Genomic DNA, 11581 nt, shown 5'->3' with positions numbered 1-11581 from the left:
ATCGTGCTTGATGCAAGTTGCGGCTTCCAAGAGTCTGCCTTCTCCCAAAATAGGCCTTGGCCTCTACCGCGGCCGCCTACGCCCTACCATGTACGACAAACAACACTACATTGGAGTACTTGGCAATGCCTCATACACGTCCAAGATTACTATGCCAGGCGGGAAGCCGCTGGGTGCGGCTCATGGTATGCTTCCAAGTTCTACGCAAACGCTTGGAGCCGCAGTGACGACCTTATGCGCCAGACCACGTATCTGGTCGCGATGTGCTGTCTCTGATAAACACAGCGAGTATACCCTGCCTATACTTCCCTTTCGCTTTCACAGTACGACTCTTGCTGCTTTCTACCATTTCCTTTGTAGCTAACGAATCTCCTTTCTGCTATTCGACTTGTGTTTTCTGGGATTCATCTCTATCCTACCTGGACGCTGGACGCCCAAGCTACCATCACCGAACATATTGATCAACGGTCCAGAAGACAGGAGCACTAATCCACGACGATGCCGAACCAAACGAGTACCAACCAGTCACTATACTTCCCTCCACCTCCTACATCAGTAATCAAAGATACGGACGCAAAGAGGAACCTCAAGTTCAACTTCACTAAGTCAAAAACGACTGCGAGCTCAACCGTCACAGAACTCCAGAAGCCACCAAAGCCAATCCTCAAGAAGAAAATCACTTCCACCAAACGGACACGCCAATGGATCCTACTCGGCATTCTCCTCATCTCGTTCACAATCCTGATTCTCTCTACGATCTTCGCCTACTGTGCTGCCCTCCCTCATTCAGACAACATCCAAGCCGCACAAGCCGCAGCCGCCTCTTCGTCACCCGCCAGTGCCCCAATCACAAGCACCGTCTCCCTCATCAGCGTCTCCACAACCACCGAGACACCCGCCAGCACCGCGGCATCAACAGACACCACCGCACGCATGCTAAGCCGTGACGCACCCATCTACACCGACCCACAATCCCAAAGCGTCGAAGCAGCCCTCGCAGAAGACGCCTCAAACCAAAAGGCCTTCAGCACACCCTCCGCAATGGCAGCTCTGACGTTCTACACCGCCACGCTCCCCTTCCTAACAATGTTACACACCAGCGTCGAACTTCTCACCTCCCTCATCCGTCCCGAGACAAGCCAAGCCACACGCCTAGGCGATGCCCTCCGCTTCCGCCGCGCAGGCGCAGATGTCGATGCCCAGGGCGTCGTGACTCGCCGACGAGTCGGTACGCTCCTCAGCTTTAGTGCGAGTGTGCTCCTCTGCCTGGGCTGGGTAGTCATGCAATCCTTCTGGGTCAACTGCGAGATCACAACGTTTGGCGACGTAAGCGCGGAGCAAGTCTGCCCAATTCAGATCCGCGGGCATAGGATGGGCGGTGTGAGCGAGCTGAGTATCGTTAAGGTTGTGTTGGGGTTCATCGTTGTGGCTGGGTATGCGGGGTACGCTCTTTACCTCGTCAAGGCTGTTGGCGTTTTCGCGCGCAAGTCGTCGAGTTTGGGACCGGTACGGTTGGTGAGTGAAAGTGGCAATGGGAGTAGGATGGGAAGTTTTCGGAGACGAGCACGGTTTGCGAGGGGAGGTGGGGTGGATACGGATGGGAAGAAAGGGGATGTTGAGAGTGTGGTTATTGCTATTGAGGTGGATAAGGATATGCGGTGATCAGGGCTCACCCTACCTTGATGGTATAGCCGAGAAGCCATAATATGTTTCGATGATTTCCTTCTCCTAAACACGGTACGAGATAGCATAGCGGCGGCGTTCTTTGCAGCGTTGAAGATATACAATTGACTGACCCTAGTCACTCGTTGACTGCGCTCTCCCTCCCCTGTTTCACGTGGCTGTCGCGCCTTCCTTGTTGCTGGTCGTGCCTTCCTCGACATCATACTGCGTCGCGCCTTTTACATCTGCCTTCCCGGTAGCTGCTTCCTTGAGCCTCGAAATAGGCTGCGCCTTCCCTCTGTCCATTCCTGAGTCGTGACTGCCTCCATTCCCTATCTTCAAACGTTCCTTCCTTTCTCGGCACCGCGCCTTCCTCTCCCCAAGTCGCGCCTTCCTGATCGACATATCGGGCAGCACCTTCCGCTTTCCCATTCCTAGCCGTGGCTTCCTCCAAACCCAAAAGCAGATCGCGCCTTTCTTACCACCGTTGAGATCTCAATCGTCGCTGCCTCCAATTCCCGCCATGCTTTCCACGGTGGTCGCGCCTGCTGCATCATGAGCCGTGACTTCCTTCTGATTACAGCTTACTTGACAGTGCTCGCTATCACGCCTTCCCAGCCGTTCATGCCCGGTCGTTACTTCCTCAAGCCAAGGAGCAGGTTGCGCCTGCGCCGTTGTATCTTCCGACTCGCACCTTCCTCGTTATGGACAGGTTCTAGGTCGTACCTTCCTATCACCTGGTCGTACCTGCTTCATTCGCGGTTGCGCCCACCCCAAGTATATTCTCAGTTGTGCCTACCACAGATTCACCGTGCACTGTCGCTTCCTTCGGCCGATTTGCGCCTGACTTAGCCGACACTTCCGAGTCGTGACTGTCTTCCCTGGTCGGTCATACCATCCTGTTCCAGGGTCGCAGCTTTCCCATTCAGGATCGTACCTTCCCAATCATAACCTCGGGAGCGCCTTCCACATGTTTGTTGCCGGTCGCAACTTCCTCTGCGTGGGTCGCGCGTTCCCTGCTCTGTATCCCAGAGTTGCAACTGCCTTTTCGAGTGGGTCGTACCTGCATACTCCGAGTCGTACCTGCCTCATTCCGGCTCGCATATTCCCCAACAACACCTCGTCGGCCCCTCAGAACAGGTCGCAGCTTCCTCACTCAATGCTCCTGAGTTGTAACTGCCTTTAACCCTTGGTTGTGCCTTCCTCAACCTCATTCGTATCTTGGTGGTACCTTCCTCATCCCTATTGATACCTGGGTCGTACCTTCCGCATGCTGAGTCGTACCTTCCTTACTATAAGTCGGTCCTTCCAGATCACGAGTGGCCCCTCCTCAATGCAACTCGCACTTCCACTGACCCGCCCTGAGTGATCGCACCTTCTCCTCTTACCCTAGATTGTACCTCCCGTGCACGGACAGGCTAGGTATCATGCCTTCCTCATGTGAGACTTACAGTATCGGTGGGTCGTGCTCTCAGCTTCGCGGGTCTAGAGTGTGCCTGCTCTGCGGTAGACTATACTGTACTGTACCTCGCTCGTCTCAGCCCCCGTGCTGCTACTCGACTAGGTCACTGTAAGTGCAGTGGTGCGTGCAGCTGCGGCCGTTGACCATCAATTGTCCAGTCGTGGCTGCTTGCCTGTACCACTGACGGAGTCGTGATCTCATGTCTAAATCTGCTAACTAGCGAATCATGCGCAGTGGGAATCATAGATCATAATGTGCCCGTTGTGATGTGAACGGTTTGCGACTTGGATTGTTGGGATCGCAAGCTGCTTTCACGAAGGTCGTAGAACGTGTTTGGTTGACTTGTGTGTTAGTCTAGTTGTGTTGTTCTGGCCTCTTGGTCGTGGCGATCTGATGTGATTCGGCTTCCATGACTGGCTGGCTGGCTCGACGCCTGCTGTGAGTGGTTCTGGCATTCTCGAATCTCGCGACTTAACTTGACTTACATCTACTCTTTGCGCCAAGTCGTGATTTTATAGGCTCGGATTCGATTTCGGTCTCACTGGTAGGTCAATAACTTGGGAAAACATCAGCTTGCGTTAGATCATGTTCGGAGGGAATTAGGGACAGAAAGCTCAACTCGACAGCTGTGCAGAGAGAAACTGGACACCAATTCCTTCGCAATTGAACCCATATACTTTTCTCGACACTATTGTACAATTCCGACGACCTCTCCTCTTTTGAGATCTAATTCTCCAGCTTCTGTAACAATGAGAAGCGAAGGCTTCGCATCGCCACCAGTGCTCACTCTCCAATGGCTTTCCACGATAACGTGATGGAAGACAATTGACTAGCTGTCCATCGCCTTCTGGCTTGCCTTGAGAGCAGCCGTCACCGCAAACGCAAGTACGGGACTGGCTGCATACATACCCGTCAAGAGCTTCGCAACAGCCATCTTGATCTTTTCGTCCTTCCCGGACACATCGGCCATCGGTATCAAACTCATCGCGGGCGGCCCAAGCGGCATAAGCATCATGGAGAACCACAAGATTCCATCTGCGTCCAGTGTCTTCGTGTTCTTAGCCAGTCCATAAATAATCGGGATGGACACGAGAGTCCAGAAGATGTAGCGAATCGAGAAGACGAAAATCGCAGCACCCCACGGTATGCGTCCGGCATTGCCGTCTCCTCTTTTCATTTTTCGCAGTGAACTTGAAAGTTTCACACCAACAACGATGACCTGCAAGCTAACGAAGAGCTCTCCTGCATTCTTCAGACTTGCTGTGAGCCAGGCTGTGAAGATGCCGCCTTCGTTCGAGTCGGCGAAAAAAGCCTTGTGGAGTGCTGGGACGAGACCAATGACGCAACCTATGAGGGCGCCAATGAGTGGTGCATTGAAGAAGGACCATAGTGTAGAGAAGAACGATCTTGTAGTTGAAGTAACCTGCGAGGGATGGATATTGTGCATGTAGAGAACATTATGTGCTGTGTCGTGGGTTGCATTTGCTGTCCGTGCACCAAAGCTATTGAACCTATCGTGAAGAAGCGAGGTAGTTTCTTCTGGTCGTTCTTCATCCTGTTGCTGATTGCCGTTATCTTGGTCCTCTCCTTGGCGATTCCCGTTCGCGTTGCCGTTCGGTTGGCCGTTAGGTTTGAATCGGTCCTCTTCGTCATTCTCGTCGTCGCTGTCGCTCTCTGACTCACCCTCAAGCAGTCTCGGGCCAATTGCAAAGGTAAGACAATTACTGACGACCGAGCAAACCAAGAAATAGCTCTGCGCCCGACTGATGGCGTCGCTTGTGCTTTCCCCATCCTGCAAGATTGTCTTGAGGATACCGGTGCTCTCGAGCGACTGAATCAGAAGTAGTGGCAGTGAAGTGGTGTTGTTGAATGTGATTGCAGGAGTCACCCAGGTTGGCAGTTTGCCCCATTTGACAGCGGCCCAGCCGATTGCCATGCTGACCACATTGTAGAAGACCGCCCAGACTTGACGGTGTTAGATACGTAACTGGAACGGGTTCCCGAAACAGGAAGATGACTTACCGAGGATAGGTACATAGTTCACAGCATTTTCTAGAGTCAACTCCTTCCCTAGCTTTGTGAGAAGTAAGAATGGCAAGAACAACTTGACGGAAAGGTGCGAAACTTTCTTTGCTGCAGCATTGTCAATCAGATTGAACTGAGCCGCTATAACACCGTAGAAAATAACCAGCAGGACTGAAAGTGACGCTTGTAGGGCGCCGCTGAAGGAGGTCAAGATGGTTGAAGGCATCTTTCAGTTCATGCCAAGGACGATGAGATGTGGTGGTCGGACTGGTAGAAAAGGTATCTGGGATGGGAGATAATGCGGGTACAGGAACGAGAAGATGGAAACATCTTGTCTGTGCTTGCCTTGTGAAGATCAAATTACTTCGCTTGTTGAATATCGCCTGATTGGAATCGGATGAAGTGCTAAGTAACGTGAAGAAAGTACGTCATAGGACAAGGGGGAGATAACGGCAAGGGCGACCGATGAACGGAGGTACATTCCGGTAGACATGGAGTCTCGCGAGCAATAACGGCACCAGTACACTACAGATGGCACAAGGTGAAGAAACAACGCAGGCAGCATGGAGGTACCTCGGTATCTAAGTGGTAACAACGTTACCACTAACTCAGTTGAACAATCGTCCTTATGACCACCAACACTCTCAAGAGCTGCGACATGGAAATTTGAAGCTGCTGGTACGACAGTGTGCAGTAATATACATGCTGTTGGTACAACCGTCAGGGTTGAAACCCCAAGAACACTACGGACCTCAGGACATCAGATAGAGCCAACATCTCCCAAGGCCACAGCGTCACCCTCCTGCCCCTGCACCTGCTCACGCTCCAACCTCCTCTTTGCCTTCCTCTCAGCCTTCTCCTTCTCCGCCAGCTGTTTCTCCTTCTGTATAATGTCCCACATCTTGTATGTCATCGCGTTTCTTCTGCTGCTAGCTTCCTTCATGCTTTGCTGCAATTCCTGCTGCGCCGCCCTCGTATCCTCGGCCCAACTCTTGACTCTGTGGGACCATCTTCCATCCTCAAGCAAAGTGTCCATCGGTTCTCGATATCCAGTCTGCTTGAACACGTATCTATCCCAGTCATCTTCGAGATGCGCATGCTCTATCTCCATCGTCAAGCGGTTCTCCATATCCCGTTTCCTGAGACTACGCTCGTACACGTCGCCAAGTATCCGCGTCAACTTAGGCGATTGTGCACCTGCTTTGTAGCGGAGGAAGGGAACACCCTGAAAATTGGCCAGTATCGGTACGCGACGCGGGTTCTCAGGGTTCGGCAGCTGCTCTTTGGGTACAGGTCGATTGAGCACTGGAATAGGATTTGGGATTCTCTCAGCCCAGAATTTGCTTCCGTCGCCTCGAACGTGCGCGATCTTGGGTAATTTTCCTGGTCTCGTAGGGCTGCGCAGGCTGTTTTGATGTGTCCGCAGATTCGCTAGGTCCGAGGCGTGTTTGGCTACCTGGTCGAGCGTGCTTGCGATCTGTGCAAGCGCAGTCGATGAGCCATGTGTTGCGGTGTAGATGACAGTGAGGGCCTGCCGCCCTTTTTTCAAGGCGTCACATATGACCTGTTGGGATGTGATGCTCTGGTCAAGGTGAAATCGGTGTCGGATGAGGTTGATCAGTGCGGTGGTAGTGCTCTGCTCGGAGAAGCGAAGTGACTGCTTGAGCAGGGCGCGGTATAGAGAGAGACATGCTAGCTTGTGAGCTGCAGAGCTGTGAGGGTTGAACTTGCTTCGCATAAGCTCATCCCATCTGTTCTTGTAATCAATTGTGGCGATTGCGAGTGTGTATCACGGAGAATTAACGGATACCTATGCAGGAGATAATTATGACCGAGGTTTTACCGATTACGTTTTAGGGGCAACCGAGCGTTTGGCACTGTATGTGCGATCATACACTACCACGACTTGTTTCTCTAATTTGCGAGATGAAGTAAATGTACCTTAGATCTATGTTCTAAGTCCCGCCACGCGAATACCAGCTTGTACCTACTTCCTAGCTGCAATCATACGGCAACTAGCAAGGCTGTATTCCTTAGACCTGCTTATAAGCTAGATCCAGCTGTCGTGACGAATGAAGCATGCCTGAAAGGACCCTCCATCGCAGAAGCGGGGTCCCACTGAGCTCGCGGGTAGGCTGCTGTGCATCGGTCCTGACATTGGGACGCAGCGCAATTCCGATGGTGTGATGAAGATGTCCTTGAGCTTCGCTTGCGCCAGTTTCGTCGCGACGAGGCAGATGGCTTAACACACGGTCTGCTGGAGAGACTGCAAGACGCTAGCCGTGCTCTTTTTGCGCGCTGAACAGGATAGACCTTCGCGACGGAGCCGTGCTTTGCAGCAAATCGTGAAGCTGTGTCTCATGTGCCCACGTGCTCTGGACATAGCCTGGGCTGCCACATTCGCTCGTCATTGAAACCTGGCTTCTAGATGACATCTTTCGTCGCAAATCATGCCCGTATTGATGGACAGAAGATTGTCAGATCAACCAGATTCATCCTGCCAACCGCTCTTTCTGACAGTATCACCCTGAGATCTACTGCTGCCAACGCCAACCTTGACATTACTCCAATCCCTGTCTTTCTGCATAACGTGATCTCCCTCTTTTGCTTTTCTTGAATCCTCGAGATAGAAACGACCTCCTTCATAAACACCCAGATAAAGGCCACTTCCCAGTGCCGTCCAGACAGCTCTTAATGCAGCGCCTCTGAAAAAGCCACGAATACCATCTGTTTGCGCAACCTCTCTAGCTGTCTCCCAGATACCCTTACTCGACTTACTCGCAAGTCCCTCCGTCAGCAATTTCCCAAGATCTTTGCTCTCCTGCGGTTTGTGCCGTTCCTGACCCGCAGCAAGCATCATCCTAGTCTTAATAACATCAATCGGGGTCGTAATCCAAGCAGCACCACTCCCAGCCATCCCCGCACTCAACGCCGTAATCGAAGCACGCTCAAAAATCCCATCCACTTTCCTACCCTTCTGTTTCGTTCTCTTCTCCATAAAATACTGTTTCAAATGCTCAAACACAGGAAACTGCATCGCAGTAAACGGCAGATTTCGCCCCGCCAGCGCCGTATACCCACTCCATAACCGAAACGGGTGCTTTCTAAACTCTTTCAGGACTTGCATTGTCGGCGAGACGCCCTTGACATCCCTACTCGCCATCTGCGCATTCTGCTTGATCACCTCGGCAGGCGTCAATATTGCGCAGCTAACGAGCTCCGCACCGCCACTGCTTACTGCGTTGATGACAGGCTGTGGCATGAACAGCGTCGAGTTCGGAGGGACGGAATCGTTCAATGTGTATTTGAGAGCTTCGTATGTTGTGAAGAAAGCTCCTGCTGAGGGTAATGTTACGAGGATGATCGAGCCGATGCCCTGGTAGAGACCACGAAAGAGAGCTCGGTTCGTGCGTCCATCTTGCGTGTATAGCTTTTTGTAGTCTGGGGACTGGATTCGTGTTTTTATGGTATCGAGGGGGTAGACGAGTAGGTCGACTGAGAAAGCTGCGAATGCTCCTGCCTGCGCGCGGTATTAGCGACGGGTTGTTACGTGGTGTGGTCTGTCACGGAGAGCATGCATACAAGCCAGATATCGGTGTTGGTGTTGAATGCCATTAGATAGGCACTCTGTTACACCTGTGAAGCAGAGCTCCTTCCCAGACCTCTACGGGTATCTAACTATCCAGATCGACCGCATCATGGATACGTGAATCGATGGACTCGAAAGTTTATCAGATAACCTGGAAGTTTATGCACGGTAGATCATGACGCAGTTTCCGTAATCGGCGCACTTTGTTATCCTGCCCTGCAGCACAGAGCATTGTGTAACCTCGACACCCAGGTTCGGTTTACCTCAAGCCTCTAACTATGCATGACAAAAGATGGCTCGGTAGCGCACTGCCGGATGATCGAGAACATCGTGCCCGTAGTGGTAGAAAGGAGCATGAGCCTTTAAGACTGCACACCTTTAGCCGCAGTCCTCGGATACAGCAGGCTGACTTATGCTTCACCGTACATCGTGCAGATATCGCACGTGTTAGTAACGAGGGTAGTAGCCCTACCAGCTTTCATGCATTTGCGGTTGTGCTGGAAGGCTGTCATCGAAAGCGATACTCAGATTGGGACAAGCCGCGACGTGGACAGGGTTCAATACCATAGAACAAGCAGTAATATCCACCCATCACAATACAATGCATCTAACCTTCAACCCACAAGCAGACCCCTCACCCCCCTCCCAACTAACTCACCTCTTCCTCATCCTGTCCCAAAGCCTTATACTCCTCCCCCTCCAACGGCCTCAACTCCCCCACCCCCCTGCCAGTCACATACCGCCCAACCCACCAAGGCACAACCTCAAAACACTGCCACCTCACAAACCTCCCCACGCCCACCTCAAATACCCCATCCAACTCCTCCAACGTCCTCATCCTCGTCTCCCTCACAAACAAAAACACCAACGCCCACGCCACAAGATTCAACCCCGCGTAGAGCCCAAACGCCCCCTGTGACCCCAACGCACTCAACAGCGCTGGGAACGTCAACGACAGCACGGACGCGAAGAGATTCGCTACAGCAACGGCAGATGACATGCCGAGCTCGCGGTGCGAGAGGGGGAAGACCTCGGCTGAGTAGGCGGCGGGCACGGGACCCATGCCGGGTGAGTAGATTGCACAGAAGAGGTATATCGTTGTTGCGAGGAGGATGAAGTGCGCGGGTGAGGTAGACGGGATACTGAAGCTTAGACTCGCGGCTAGCATAGTGAGCGCCATGAGAGGGAGCGTGAGGAGTAACAAACTGCGACGACCGAGGGTATCCATCGTCCAGATGGCGGGGAACGCGCCGAGGAAGTTGACGAGGCCGAAGGCGACGGAGGCGAGGAGGGCGCCACGGGTGCTGAAGTTCGCGTCGTGGAAGATGGTGCTGCTGTAGAAGGCGATTATGTTGATGCCGCAGATTATCTGGGCGATCATCACGGTGTAGGAGGCTAGGGCTGCGTGGCGGATTCGAGGGATTGTGAAGAGTTGGAGGAGGGTTGTGAGGTATGATGGGGGGTTTGTGTCTTTGGTGGTGGCGGTGGAGTGCTGGAGGTAGGATGCGTAGAGTTCGCGGGCGGCTTGGAGGGGTGTGTTGCGGAGGCGGGAGAGGGATTGGAAGGCGAGGTCGTAGCGGGAGGAGTGTTTGATGTGGTAGGAGGGCGATTCGGGACACGCGTAGGTTAGGAGGAGGAGTGGGATTGTTGAGAGGAAGGGCGCAGCGAGCTGGAGACGCCAGGTATTCGGACCGTACTTTCGTGATGTTAGATCTGGATTTAGAGAAGAGAAGAGAAGAGAGGACTTACATTGTAGACAGCCACGTTCGCGACGAAGCCAATGAAAATTCCAAACGCACAAAATGCCTGCCATGCCACGCCAATGGCACCCCGGATGGTAGCCGGGGCACATTCGGCCAGGTAAACGTTGAGTGTGCTCGTGATGACGCCCAATGCACAACCCAGAACAAGCCTAAAAAACAATAGTTGCTGCCAATTCTGGGCCAAACCAGCACCGATATTGCTCAGGAACGAGATGACTGTAGCCCCAAACACAGCTCCACGTCGACCGAATCTGTCATTGAGAGGTGCAACAAGCCATGCACCGAGTAGACCATTACTGAGGTAGATCCCACTGTTGATCAGTCCAACGATCAAGTTGTCCCGTGAACTATCAGATCCGATGCCGAAAGCAGCCGGAAAGTAGAGGTTTGCTCCATTCATGCTGGTTTGTGCCCATCCTTGTCCCATTGCGCCGAGGGCTGTAATGACAATGGTAAGATACATGATCTTTGGCTGGCGCCATTTTCGTGTTGTCTCGTCTTGTATAGCAGCGAGCTCATGACTGGTGATGTTCGGAACTTCAGATGCTTTGACATCTCCCTGAATCAAGGCTGCTGCCTTCTGTAGGACATCGAGCTTGTGAGACAGCCCGTAGGTCTTCGCGAAGTGTTGGACCTCATTGAGTGCTTGGTCAGGCGTGTTGTGTACTGTTGTTGGATCTTCTTCTGGTTCTTCATGGTGGAAAGAGGAGCCTGCGAGCGGCTCTAAGGCCTCGTCATCGGCATCATTTCTGCCCATGTTTGGAAAGATGCTGCAGAATGTTACTGATAGATGAAGTCCGAAGAAATTAGGTTGCATGGTGTGGGGCCTGAACCACCCGAGCGCCTGCCAAATCGGGCTATTGAGGACGCTAAAGTCACCCACTCACCTTTTGAAGCTTTTTCCTTTCAAGTCAGCTAGATGGGTTACGCAGTCTACTTCCTAGAACACTACCTTGCCTTAAGGCTACGCAGCTTGGACAACAATGGTCACCGTATCAAACGTGTCAGCCACAGCTGATCTTAGTACTGCATTTCCGACTCAGTGGTCAGTGGCACGAGTGTCAGCCTCAGCGAGGACCA

General features: G+C 52.7%; 3 protein-coding genes across 3 annotated transcripts; 1 reads left to right on the top strand and 2 right to left on the bottom strand.

The window, feature by feature from the left end:
* Positions 1-498: 498 nt before the first annotated feature.
* Positions 499-1662, top strand: PMZ80_009895 (uncharacterized protein; the record flags this gene model as incomplete). The annotated part of the gene is made up of 1 exon (XM_064878288.1): positions 499-1662. The coding sequence occupies one exon, from the start codon at positions 499-501 to the stop codon at positions 1660-1662; it is 1164 nt and encodes a 387-aa protein (XP_064725856.1).
* A 2291-nt stretch (positions 1663-3953) lies between these two features.
* PMZ80_009894 (uncharacterized protein) lies at positions 3954-5375 on the bottom strand (the record flags this gene model as incomplete). Its single annotated transcript, XM_064878287.1, has 2 exons — positions 3954-5089; positions 5147-5375. 2 exons carry the CDS (start codon positions 5373-5375, stop codon positions 3954-3956), a joined length of 1365 nt encoding a protein of 454 aa, XP_064725855.1.
* A 534-nt stretch (positions 5376-5909) lies between these two features.
* PMZ80_009893 (uncharacterized protein) lies at positions 5910-11258 on the bottom strand (the record flags this gene model as incomplete). The annotated part of the gene is made up of 4 exons (XM_064878286.1): positions 5910-6853; positions 7655-8669; positions 9397-10434; positions 10488-11258. The coding sequence occupies 4 exons, from the start codon at positions 11256-11258 to the stop codon at positions 5910-5912; spliced, it is 3768 nt and encodes a 1255-aa protein (XP_064725854.1).
* Positions 11259-11581: the final 323 nt, after the last annotated feature.

Source organism: Knufia obscura (genome assembly GCF_036327395.1).
Source record: "Knufia obscura strain CCFEE 5817 isolate CBS 148926 chromosome Unknown scaffold_15, whole genome shotgun sequence".
Taxonomy (NCBI): Eukaryota; Fungi; Ascomycota; class Eurotiomycetes; order Chaetothyriales; family Trichomeriaceae; genus Knufia; species Knufia obscura.
Note: the sequence above shows the minus strand (reverse complement) of the source record. Positions and strands in the feature narration are given on the sequence as shown.